Source organism: Mycteria americana, chromosome 14 (assembly GCF_035582795.1).
Source record: "Mycteria americana isolate JAX WOST 10 ecotype Jacksonville Zoo and Gardens chromosome 14, USCA_MyAme_1.0, whole genome shotgun sequence".
NCBI lineage: Eukaryota > Metazoa > Chordata > Aves > Ciconiiformes > Ciconiidae > Mycteria > Mycteria americana.
In genome coordinates this window covers 15983838-15997369 of record NC_134378.1, presented here as the reverse complement: position 1 = coordinate 15997369, position 13532 = coordinate 15983838, and the positions used below count along the sequence as shown (strand labels likewise).

The 13532-nt window shown below is 44.9% G+C and overlaps 1 protein-coding gene across 1 annotated transcript in view; it reads right to left on the bottom strand.

The window, feature by feature from the left end:
• Nucleotides 1–13532, bottom strand: part of COL20A1 (collagen type XX alpha 1 chain) — a 56294-nt gene that overhangs the window by 23662 nt on the left and 19100 nt on the right. Inside the window, exons 18-24 of the mRNA XM_075516953.1 lie at nt 8577–8719; nt 7792–7921; nt 7440–7496; nt 4596–4634; nt 2474–2612; nt 564–706; nt 64–173 (exon numbers count right to left, since the gene is read on the bottom strand). Coding sequence (XP_075373068.1) covers nt 64–173; nt 564–706; nt 2474–2612; nt 4596–4634; nt 7440–7496; nt 7792–7921; nt 8577–8719 — 761 coding nt within the window. The remainder of the gene's footprint in view (nt 1–63; nt 174–563; nt 707–2473; nt 2613–4595; nt 4635–7439; nt 7497–7791; nt 7922–8576; nt 8720–13532) is intronic.

Genomic DNA, 13532 nt, shown 5'->3' with positions numbered 1-13532 from the left:
GGCATAATACTCTCACACTGGCGCGAGATCATGAGCCACATTTCTCCCTCTCTTGATAAGGACCTTATGAAAGCTCCCGTAGAATATCTTCTTCACTTCCTGCTGGTCAAAGGAGACTTCCTGTAAATCAGCCTTGTAGTCATGATTGAAATAGGTCAAGGATTTCTTACCGGCTACAGGGAAAATAGGACAAATAACAGCTTAGAATTAAAAGAGAAATTGATTTCACCCACATACTGAACAATAGCAAATAAATAGGCTTAAATATGGTGAAAGACATCGTATGTTGTAATGAAATACTTCTAAACAGTGGAAACAAAAAGAATATGTAAAATTAAGGAATATGTTACAAGTAGAATAAAAATGAAAATATGTCTTTTAATTGCACTAGGAAGCATTTAAAATGCAAGGTTGGCAGCAACAGCAAAGCTTCCCAAAACTGCCAGTGTATAACAAGAACATTAAAACATTAAAACTTTCGAAGTGAATACCAAAATGAGTTCTGCTGCTCACAGAAATGTACGCAAATACCTGAATTTAATGTATTCAACAAGAAACCTTACGGTCAAGGTTAACACCAAGAAGGGGCTGGAAGTCCTCGTCTGTTATTTGCCACACAGCGAAGGGCTCCTTGGGGGTTTCGGGCAGGAGGCGCAGGAGGATGCTGATGGTGTGCTCGGGTGGGATTGCAAAGAGGTGGACATCGCTGGAAGGAGAAAAGCCGAGCAAGCGTCAGTGGCTTCAAGCAGCAAGAGCCAGCAAGCAGCATCCTACAGACAGGGCTCATCCATCATGTTTCTTGGGCAGGGTGGCCTGGAAAAGCTTCACCCAAGGGAGCTGAACGTGACACTCCAGGAGAGAGCCTGGCCCCTATTTTGTGCACCCCTCTGAGGCTGTTGAAGCCTGTGCTGAGCGATGAGCCCTCGGGGGCCTTCCCTTTGTGCCATGGGGGAGACCCGGGGGGAGCAGTCGGTGTCAGCCCATCACTGCCAGAGCTGCCTCGGGGATGCCAAGACACAGCGAGTGCAGCCTTAATGCTTTTCAGAATAGAGCCCAGCGGTAGCTCACAAAACATCCCTGCCAGCCTCCAAAACACTCCCCCAGGTCTCCTCTTCAAGGAGGAGGAATTGTCACCATGTATCACAGGGTAAATCTTTAAGCCTTGGCAGAAATAAGTGTAAGTGCCCTTCAGGGATAAGCATAGAGCCCACAGAAAGCCCCCTCCGGGTCCCCACGTCCCAGCTGCAAAATTTGGGCTCATTGCTGGAGCTCATGACCATGCAGCGATGCCCGTCGGCAGCTGGTGGCACGACCCGGCTCTCTCTGCAGCCGCTGCCAAACCTGTCAGAGCACGCTGGGCAGGAGCAGCAGCGAGAGGATACAAGGCAACGAGGAAGGTCAAATTGGTTATGCCTGAAAGACAACTGTAATCTGAAACAGGACGCATTTGCATGGGCATATACACAACTCATCAAGCATCTTTTCAGGACTGATTCATAAGTAATGCCAGGTTCTTACTTCTCTCTCTGTTTCTGAAGGAGCAATGTCCTTGAAAGGCGTATATACCAGCTGAACAAAAGGATTTGCCCATAACTTTCTGAGTATTTAAACCAAAGAGTTCTCTGAATCTCCCCCACTCTGTTTATTCTAAGAAGCTTTGCTTCCTTAACTAAGATTAAACTGAGCCAGCGCCTCCGTAATTAGGCTTCAAACAAAGTAGCACTGAATGTCAGGAGTCAGATAATTCCTGATTTATAGTTGTAAAATATGAGTGAGGTTATGGGAGCTGCCTGGCCCACTTGGGACCCGGCGGAGAAGCCTCGTACGTGATGAAACAGGGTCAAGTCACAACCCAGAGTCAGTGGTTATTCCCTCTCATCAATAAGGACCAAGCTGCAGAGAGCAGCTGTGAGACAAATGTTTCTAAAGCATCTGTCTGAAAATGAAAAGATCTGTCTCCAAACCAGAGATTCTGGGAGAAGGGATTGCAAGATGAAAATGTGACCTCAAACTGCCATCACCAAAGTGTACGTGGTTGTGGACAGAATGCTTGAAGAATCGTACAGTGTCCATACATGACATGATCCTTATGTCCATCACAGCAACTAACACTGCTGGAAAAAGTGATTTGGTAAAAAAGAAAAACCTCACTGTGAAAATGTTTGGCTGCACACAAAAATATAATGAATACCCCTATTGTGCCCCCTTAACTTCTGCATGACATATTCCATACTCATCTTGAAGAAAGTCAGAGGTTAATTTCTTAATATATTAAGGAAAAAATACTCTGGCATTCTTTTCCGTCTAGCTATGGTTTGACTTAGCTCATCATCTTTATCATTTCATTTTGAAGTTGCCGGTGGGGCCGCATCATTCATCCCCAGATCAGTGATCTTCCTTTGCTGTGAGCATAGCTAATGTGTATGCATGAGACCGACGATGAGGATGACACCGGTCACAGCTCCACTCCCACCTGGTCCTCTGGGTGAGCTGAGTGTCCCTGAACAGGGTGAAGGTACGGGACCCACTGAATACGAATGGCTCCATGGCTACACCTTTAATGGAGGCGTATTCCTTCTCTACTAAGCCAAAAGCTTCCATCATATCAAACCCTGGAACAGACAAAGAAAAACAGAAAAATAAGTGGTTAGAAAAGAGTGCAAAAGAAGTGTGATTGCAGAGCGGGTAGAATTAGCCTCTAGCTAGCATGGAGAAGGCAATAGGAGAAAACACCATAGCAACACGGACACCAGCAAGGCTGTGCAAACTCACTAGAAACCTGGAGCGTACTCCACAAGTGGCAGGCAAGGAAAATGGTTCGTGTCTGTACCCCCTGCACACAGTTGCTGTAATCTTCTCCTCTTGGAGAAGAGCAGACTAAAGATGGAGACTTTCACAATTGCGGTTTCAAATCTCCAGAATGAAAAACAAACGAGAAAGAAGTTACTCCAACAATTTCTCCTCTTCAATTAGATGCAAAAATACTATCTTCAAAAGACATGGAATCAGTCCAGTAATTGCTACCAGGGAGAGAGAATTATTTCTGCTCTGAAATGCCTTATATGTAAGAGTCAGAAAAATTAGGAAAGAACTTTAAAACATGAGCATTTCCATTTCTCTCTATTTTCATGAGACGCCCAGGGGTGACCTGCCTTATGTGGTCTACAGAGATTCCCTCCTGACATCTCTGACATCGCCTCCCTGGCTCGTGCAGCTTCATCTCACTCTCCCAGCTCACCATGAAAGCTGCCAGTCATTTTCTCATTTCAGTTTTCTGTTCAGTAAGACAAGATCTTGCAATTGGGATTCTTTTCTTTTTTAGTTCATTTGAGTTTGAAGCAGGCTGGGATGAAGGAGATAGCTTGTTCTTTAGCAAAGGGAAAGGCTACAACTTCATTACAACACGGTGCTTTCAGTCTGGATTCCCTCACCCCCTCACCATTTACAATCTTCTACAGTTTCTTGGCTTGAGTTTTTATTTTGCCTGGGGGTTGGTCCAGGGTGCTTTTCTTTCCCCCCCTCCCCCCCCATTTTCCAACAGTACTAGGGAGTTTGCCAAAAGAAATTACCTACTTGAGAGCCATTTATCTCTGATATGGAGCTTCTGGCACTGGAACTTCCTTTAAAATGTGCAGGAAATATTGTAGTGTAAAGACTGAAAATAAGGCTTGAGTCACAATTATAAACATATTGTAATATAATCATATTATCATATCGTGAATCTGCCATGTAATGGTTTCGGTGAGCTGCTAAGGAAATGGGCTACTCCTGCCACCTTTGTCAAGGAGGAGAAGGAGAGGTCAACATTTGTTGTGGCTTTATGATTTTATCGCTTTGGCTTCTGCATCCATAGACAGGGCAACAGCACCGAGAGCCTCCCGGGTGGGGATGCACATCCCCATGAGCTGCGAGGGTCAGGGGTGGGAGCAGAGCAAAGATGAAGTGACTCAGCCGCAGAGCAATAGCAGAGCTGAGAACTGAAGGCAGTTTCTCAGCCTCACCCGTATCACAAAGCTCTCTGGGAAGGAGGTGGTATCACTTTATAAGCAGAACTAATTGCTTTCTAAGTGACAAATACATACAGCAACCCCAACAGCACGAGCAGGGGTTACGGCATAGACAAGAGAAAAGGGAACTTGCTGCCCTGGCAAAGGCTGTACAGCCGGCCTGCAGAGAGCTCTTTGGGTATCCGTATCTTTGGGTATCCGTACCTCCTCTAGAGCATGCAAAGGTGACAGACCGAGAGTTTTTCTTAAGGAGCCTGTATGAGTTAGGAATTTAAATCCTCTTGAAATTCAACAGCCATTTGAAGCCTAGCTTCCTTAAGGCCAGTGAAAATCCCGGCATTAAGCGCTAACAGCTGAGAGCACGAGCTGGTGGAACAGCAGGGGCATACCAGCTCAGTTAGTGCAGAATATTCTTCTACCCGATAAAGGATATTTTCCTATTTCGGTTCTCAGACTTCTCCCCTTTCCCTCATGTTAGGGAAACCATTTCCCCCCTGCTCAGCTCTGGCATAGTTCTCAGAAGTGAAGATCAGGTAGTGTTTGCACACTCACAGCCCAGCACCACTGGGGCTTGATATGCTACTGTACCTCGTACGGAGCCTTCGGAAGAGCTGATGGTGGGGCAGGCTGTGAGAAGAAAATAAAAGGGAGAAACTATTAAGGAAAAAAAGACGGTAAGGGATTATGGAAGCAAAATGAACACAGTTCCTCTAGGCAGAGCAATGGAAAAACACAGCAAAACTTAGAATATTCTACAGCTTAATTCAGAGCCTGGCCTTTAACCTTGTTTTTATATATATGGAGAGAGAGAAAGAGAATTTATGTTTATGCAAACAGAAAGGTTGTTCCTTGGCTTGCCCATCACAAAAATAAAAATACTGACTTTCATCATCAAACTTCTTCATGATCGCTTTCTTTTGACTAACTCCCCTGGCACCTTACAATAAGAAATACAAGGGAGCGTCATGTTCTCCAAGTTTCTTTTTAAAAACAGACATCAAAACACTATTTTTTTTTAAAACAGTGCTTTTACTGCAACATGTGCCTTAATGGCATTGTAAAATAAAGAAAGATGTCTGCAGTTCCAAATTTTGTACCTGAAACTTAAAATACACACAGCAAAAATATATATCTCAATCTGAGAGTTTGGCTTTTGAACTCTTTAGGGAAACACAAAGAGTTTTGGCAAAGTTTTGCAGTTTGCCTTTCAGAAATTCCCTTGATGAATCCTCTAAGATGCCACAGGACAAAAAGCAAAATCAGGGGAGAAAACTCTCCTCTGATTTTGCTGGAGAAGCTGGAACACGAGGCACCATGGTTATGAGCACTCTCCATTTAAAAGGCTCAGGTAAGGGGGTGTTTTAGAAAACAGCGCACGAACGCTACTTTCAATTGTCTGCTGCCATGTAAATCCCAGGCCATGGATGCCAGATGGAGCTGGGACGAAGGGAATGCTTGACGCAATGAGAAACGTCCCTGAAAATCAAGGACACTTGACAAGATGGGCTATTCCATAAATGGTTTTCTAGGTCATCAGTATAATAGAATCTAGCAGATCATCATATTGAGGCTTCGTTATAGCCTCGCTATTGCTATTCTTGCATCAATACCATTTCATACCTCGTCAGGAAAGCAAAGCTTCCAATTTTCCATACCTAACTTTCATAAAATGAGTAAAAAATTTAAAGGGAGTGACTTACCCTCCCCAAGGCACCTGAGATTCCTAAGTCTATAGGAGTTTCAATGCCATGCTTCATGATCAAGACATACATCAAAGAAAGGGCACCCAAACCTATGACTTTCATGGTCATAGGACTGCTGAAGCCAGGAGTTAAACCACAGAGACTTACAAGGTGCCGTGACCTCCGTTATTCAACCTGATGCATAGTTTTATACATACATACCATAATTCCTGTAGAATTGGGTATAAAACTATTGAAGGGATCTATGGAAATCAGTTAAGAAATCAGTTACTGAAACTTGAGCTTCAAAACCATCTCTGTGAGCTTGACCAGCCTCTGGTTGTGGAGCAATGATGTCCTGCATCCAGGATGATCTGCCTTAGGTCTACAAGCTATACACTGCTCTTTCCCTTCCCCTTCCAGAAACCAACCAGCTTTCCAAAGGCAAAGCATAGCTCAGAATTGAAGCATGATGAAGAAAAAAAAAAAAAGAAATTCCCCCCAAAGTCATATAAGCAGGCTATAAACTTGCTCATTTACCAGGTATCTGACTTTCTTGCTTGGGGTTCAGGGAGCTCTTTCTGACCCTTGCCCAGACCCCAGGGTCCCTCTTGCTGACACCCTTGGCAATCCCCACCTCCTTCCCAGGCTGAAGGCGCTTGGATTGCTCACAGCTCTTTGATCTGGCAATGCTCAGCTTAGACAAAGCATATCAAAGTCAGGGTAGGGATCCCTAACACTGGCAGTATGCACTTCTGCTTTGAAGATTTTTCCTAGACTTTCCAGCCTAGGATTCCTGCTGTCTTTCTGTTCTCTTTGGTTTTTGTTTTTCTCCCCAAGTCCCAGCCAATTATTCACTATACAATAAACATTCACTCCTCCTGCAATGTCAGACCATTTCTCTCAATAATTTGGTTACATATCAATATTTGAGTCTTTTACTGAACATCAAACAGTTTTCCCAGCATTATTACATATCATCTCCACTTCTTAAAAAAAGTTGCTTTATAAAACATACAGAATTTAATATTTCTCCTATTGTCTTTTCAGCTATCATAGCCAAACAGCTGTATTAAATTCTACAAGGTGACTCATCTGCCTTATGGGAGGATTGTTTTCTACTTGAAAGTTCACAGGACTTTTCCACTGTGGTCTGAACACCTGTAGATTTTCTCAACAAGCCACCTGAAAATTTAGTCTGATATGTTCTTTGTTTGGTACAAACTAAAATTGTCTCATCTAATCTGCTTCATTCTTCCTTTGTGGCTTCCCTCAATACATTCGAAAACTGAAGTTTTGTTTAGAATCATTTCAAATAGACAGGAAAGGCATTACTGCCACAATATCTGTATTCTAATATTTGCTTCTTAACAACTTTTTATAACCCCATTAATCCATTTCATAGTTTGCTTTCTATCAGCATATGAGAACATATGCTCATTAAATTTAATAAGGGACTTTACAGGGAACTTCAATTTAAAACATGTCATCATTCCCTTTGCTCCATTTTGGTCAAGTTGTGCAGAAATCCTCTAAAAATACTATCAGTCTCTTTACTAAGCGAGTCTAATTTTAAGAAGTTATGTGGTTTCTGGCTGTCCTTGGACAATCCCCAGAGGCATCTGTCAAGAAATGACAGACCCACTCCTGCCTGCCCTGCAGAGCCCACGCTGTGCAATTTGTTACTGAAAAAAAAAAAAAACAAAAACAAAAAAAACACCAAAGCAAGATTTTATAGGAGATAATTTACCCTCTGTTTTAGATGGAACAAATCCTCGTATTGAAGGGAATTTAGACAACACAGGAGCTGAAAGAGAAAGCAATGCACGTATGAGCTCTGTTATTCAGGACAACAATGCCTGGCTTGAGACCTGAATGGTCACCAGCCCTTCCCGGTCATCCTGGAATTGCAGATAATGCACGGGAGGAGTGCAGAAGTTGAGGCAGAATTTACCCTTTTCAAGGCTTGCCCTGCTGACCAAAACCCTGGCCTTGGCCACAGCCCTGTGCAAGCGGGGACATCGCTGCCGTGACAGGGATTGCCTCAAGACTGATGGATGGAAGGTTATGAAGAACGTGCACGTGCTGACTGATGCACTTACCCGTCCGGCCTGTTGTCGACGTGCTCTCGCTCTCTCCCGTGTAGTGGATGGCAGAAACAATCACCTTGTAGGCTCGATCAGGCAGCAGAGACTGCAGGGTCACGCTGCTGCTTTTGCCAGAAGCCATGATCTACAGTGGGGTGGAAAAAGAGCCCAACATTTGGGCAAGCTTCCCGTTATAGCTCTTCGTCACACCCCAGAGTTACATGGAGGGGTTCTAGTGGCGAGTCCTGGGACAGCGGGGCTCAGGGCAGCATCCCTGCTTAGTTCAGGCAACAGTGAAAGCAAACCGAGGAAAAGCCTGGCTATGCATTGCCATCAGACCGGCCATGTCCAAGGAAAGATTATTTCCCTGTGTAAAGACCCCAATATTTCCCATGCAAATGGGTCAGAAGTGCCTTATAACATGGTAACCAGTCTGGGTTTGAGTAGAAAACCTGGGTTTTAAAAGGTTAATGTTTAACCTCCCTAGTCAGAGGGGCAGTAGGTTTATCCTCAACCCCTCTGCCTCCAAGAATTCCCCACTCCAGTTCAGGGAGGGGAGAAAGCTGCGTTATTAGCAGCTTTGATGGACGCAAATATCTTAATCATGAAGAAGCCTGGAGGTCTTCTTCACAAAACAACACACCAGCAAGTCAGGGGAAGAGGCTTGTTTTTGTACTCCTGCGAACCAGCTATCCTTATGGTAAACCCTACTGGAGTGAGCAGAGTTTCCCTGGGCATGAAATTGTCCCCATGTCCCTCTGGTCCAGTGCCGGTCACATACAAAGGAGCTGGAGACTTACTGTTTGCTGAGCAGCGGCATCAGAAACAGGGTTGTAGGTGATTTTGTAGTGCTGTATGCGGCCGTCCGGGGGGGTCCAGTGGACCTGGAAGCTGGTGGGGGTCTCGGAGTCGATGAAGAGGTTGGTGGGTGGGCTCCGGGAATCTGCAGCAAGGATTAAAGGTGAAGAGCATAAAAGGCAGGTAGTAATGTCTATAAACAGGGCCAGCAGCACTTGCTTCCAAGCCCATTTCTGAATGCTTCAGTGCTCTGCTGTGCTGTTAACCAATGCTCAGAGCAGAAGCAGTCACCTTGGGGACCAGGCAAGAGAGAAAACAGATCCTGGAGGGATGAGGATTGCCCGAGTACGGCACAGTACAACTCAAGCATTCAACAATTAAAATCCTAGGACCTGGAAAAAAATCTTGGAAGGAGGGAAGAGTCCTGGAAGCACAAGGAAAAGAGATCCTTTGTATACATCGGGGACAAACACCAAAGGATACCCTTCATAAAGACCCGAACTGCAATTGAATTTCGTCAAAGAGCTGGAGACAGGCTGGACAAACATCTTGATTGCTGGTTAAACCTGGATCACACGTCAAAGTTAATCCGTCATAATTTCTAATATTTTCCAGCTTTTTCTTTCTCTTTTAAAATCATTCTAAAAAAAACCCAGAGCAGCCAGCGCACAACAGTTTTGTCTGACGCTTCCCACACCAACACCCACAGCCTCGAGGAGGGGATCACGTACAGCCCCCGAGCTACTCTCCCTTTTCTGGCCCTGCACTGCGATGTATGGATGTATCCCAAATAGGTGATGGGCTGAGCCCCGGTCAGCCACAAAAGAGTTTGCCAGAGAGCAAAGATGAGCAATTTTTAATTATGTAAATGCATTTCTTTCCCTAGGGTCCTGCTGTGTAGCAAACTGGACCTGGTGACAGAGGCCATTATGCTGGAGTGATTTCTCTGAGCAGGGGCTGAGAGTGAATAAGAGAAAGGCAGAAGGGGCTAAATCCATCCGCTGTTCAAACAAGGGGCTCGAGCCCATGGAGTCATCTGCTCCTGGAGCTTGTTTCCAACCAGCGTCTTGCTCTGCATAAATGCATGTGTCTGGCCTTGAACCCATGCTGGTGTGAAGACACAGAAGTCTTGGACAGGGAAAAGGAAGCATTTTATTCAGAAGAGACTAAAAATTATGGGTGAGTCCTAAAGACAGTCAAGGACACGCACCCAGGCTATGAGATTTCTGTTCTGCAGTTTTACCTGTAAGGCTCTTCTGCCCACCCAGCAAAGTCTAGGGTGACCTTAGAGCACAGGTTGAATGAAGATCGTTTGCATCTTCATTGATCCTCCTTCCCTTTTCTGTATAAAATGAGCTTACTTTTACTGAAGCTGAACCAAGTTTGCTGGCAGCTGAATCAGGCTGGAGGCTGTTGCTGTGCATCACCGCAAGGTAAAGCAGAGAAGAAAACAAGTGTGGGAGGTAAAGTCACTTCAACAGCACTATTATTAGTGCTGTGCTATACGTCTGCATCTTTGCTGGCTGCACTGGCTATTTCCTTCAGCTGAGGTAAGTGGAGACTCTGTTTAAGTGAACAAAAGGAAAGTTAGGGAAAGTCGTCTGAGTTGGGTTTATTCTGGAAAGCCCCCAGGCCTGGCAGAATTTGATGGCATGGATCTGACAGCCAGGGAAAAGGTCACCTCCCGAAGCTGCCCAGGAGGAAGGAAGCAGCTCTGACACAGAGGACACCATCTGTGCCTTCCATTACCTCTTGAACCTCTGCTTCTCCACAGGAGGAATCCCTCCCCACAGGAGGCTGCTTGCTCTCGGGTCTAACCAGCATCACAGGCACATTTTCAAATAAGAGTAAAACCCTGGAGTCCTCTCCATCAAAATACTCATCTGCAATGATTATATAGGTCATGTTTTTTCCCTCACTGCCATGGGTTGAAGCTTCTTCCCCACATTTTAATTCCTTTTATTTGCAATGTATGCTATGGTAGGAAGAGCTCACTGAGGAGCTGGATAAAGAACCTGAAGACATTTATCAGCCCCAGGCTGGAGATGCTTCTGGCACAGCTTAGCTAGAGGAATAGGGCACATAAGCACTTCGTAATCCACTTCAGTGCAAAGTCAGCTAGGGTGGCTCAGCCCAGCTTCAGCAGCAGTTCCCATCCAAACTGCTCTCTCGTTCTTCACACGGAAGAGAATGAGACACGCTCGCGTGCTCTGCCCTGGTGGCAGAAACTTCCAAGAGACACTATCTGAGCAGCTGGGGAGGATGGGGAGGGGTAACATTGCCAGATTTGTGAAGAAGGTCTTCCCAAGTCCATATTTACTAATTTTTGTCTCATCTTGCCTAAGCTGAGGGGCATTTTTCATGGCCCCACGTCTGTGGTTCGTGGTCTGATAGACCAATGTACTACATGGGCTGCCCTATTGCAGCCTGGTCCATTTGTCCCTCTGCCTGGAAAAGCCCGTGTTAGCAAACAAGTAAGATTCAGAAACACAGTTGGGATATGGTGGCTTAACGTGTAACCATTCCTTCACTGAGCCTGGGACACAATGCAACTTCACTTTAAACTTCTGCGCAGGATTTGAGCTAAGCTGGGCAAGGATGGCGAGCAATACCTAAACACTTCTGGTGACAGCATAATTCAACTGACAGCTTGAATAACTTGTTATACTGCTGAAATTCAGTTACATATACGGTAGACTTTAAAGTGCTGCCCTTGCATCCAGGTTCCCAAGTCATGCCACAGTCCTTTTGCTGTGGGGAGAGTCCCTGTGTCACCATGGACTGCTAACGTGTCCTCCGATGCTCATTCACATCACCGCTGCCTCAGAGCCTCAATCCTGAAACACTGTGGCAGAGAGAGACCCCAACACCCTTGTCCTTCAGAACAAACAGGTGACTCTCTTATTTTGTTCAAGCTCCTTTTCCTCAGCCTGGATGAAAGAACTTCCTCTCAGTACAAAAGAGAGGTCCCTGTCTGCTTCTCAGCAGGATCAAAGCTACCCCTTCCAGCACCTTCCAAGGATCGCCAGTCAGCAACACCTCCGTGTCCCAGCAGCTTCCTCTCCCAAAGAGCATCGTCTGCACTCCCACTAGCTTGTGTGAAAGGTTTATATACGTTTGAAGTACCACTAATATGACAAATGATCGCTATGTAGAGCCTTTGGTCAAGGATACGGACTTTGTTACGCTTGAGAATTTATAGTAACATACTGAAAGGAGAGCTCTTAACCTAAAGGAGACTTCAGTCTAAATATAAAAGAAAGACAAGAAGAAACATCAGAACTGTGGATAAGCACATGGTAACAATTTTGTTATCCGTGGGAAATACACGTGTGCTTTTGTTCCTGCTCTGCCTCTTGGTAAGTCTGCAGAGAAAGGTTTGCTTAACTGGGTTACTGAAAAATAATCCTAAACTTTTTTTTTCCCTAGTCAAGACTAAGAATTGAAAAAAATCCACTTGCTCCATGCATTTTGCGACAACTAAAGCACTCCTTTTGGCACGGGGTCTTTGCTTGGGTTTCAGGCTAACATGTGAGTAAGGCAATGGCAGAGAGGGACTAGGCTCACGGAAGCAGAGGGGTGGTTGCCAGCCCTCCCTCGCTAGTGCAGCCACGGCGGGGGTGCCTCCTCCCAGAAGGATGCCCAGACCACCTGGCACTGGTGGTGGGAATGAAATTAAGGTATCACCTCAGTTCTTTATGTTGCAATGATCTCACTCCATGTAAGTAGTTAAATAGTCAAATAAATGATAATAATTTTTTAAGAAGACTGAGGATCTGAGTTTTTCCAGCTACACATCTTAACTCCCAAAGCAATTTTTACTCCCTCTTGCTCTCTCTGAATATTTAATTACACCATTACAACTCAAACACTAAGTGCTGAGCTAGAGAAGAAGATAAGAAGGGACCTGCACCATATCACTGTCTCCAACTTTTGTTCCTTTTCCAGCTAAAGCTATTCAGTCATTTTAAGTTGAATTCATAAACATTTTGAGGATAAATATCAAGCCATAACTTTGAAACAAATTTTCTGCCTGCTAGGAAGAAGAGAACCCTCAACCCAAGCCTACTGAATGACACATCACAGTGATAAATGGTTTTTGGTCTTAGAAAGTAGGATGATGTTTCTGATGACCTATTGTCTGTGAGAGACTGGTGTCTGCAGGGTCCTTTGGCCTTGAAATGGGTGTTTCAGGTGGGGCGAGAGGGATTAGTGGTCCTGAATAAAATGAACTCGGTGTTGTCACCTCACCCTCAGGGGCGGAACGTGGTTCCATTTCACAAAACCAGCGTGCAAAGAGCATCACTCTGACCTGGCATTTTTTTCCTCTAACCTTCAAAGAAGAAAGTATTCCGTGGAGGACTAAGGATGGGGAGAGAAGCTTGTGTTACCAATGCTTCCTGCTGAGTTTCATTTCAGTCGTTGCCCTTAAACTTCACTGTTTCTTGCAAATTCTACTGAGACTTTTTTAAGAGGAAGTCCATGACTTGACCTATTCCTATATAAGGGGATGCTGCCAAGAGAGGAAAAGAGAAAAGCAATGCTGAAAGGAAGAGTGGTTTCTCAACCTCCTCTAATGCACACTTTTGTTTCTGCTCGGCACAGCCTGATCATTGCTATTCACCAAGTTGCAACCCGAAGTCTGCCATCCTGAGGAGAACTAGGTAGCTTTTGTTGGTGTTTCACCCCCAGAATTTCATTTTATGATGAAAATTAGGGTGGAGAGGGCTTGTAAAAATCAAGCCAAAGGTTTGGTTTTTTCCAGATAACATCATAAATTGCTATGCTGTAACTGAATGAGTTACCGTTCACCAGCTCTGACACACAGATTGACCCTGTTAGACATCCTAACCACTCGTAATTGCACAGTACAAGATGGTAGCTTTTGCTTGAAACAGTAAAGGTTTGAAGTATAACCATATCCCAGAATTTCCCGGAGTCCTGCCTAATGCCACGTC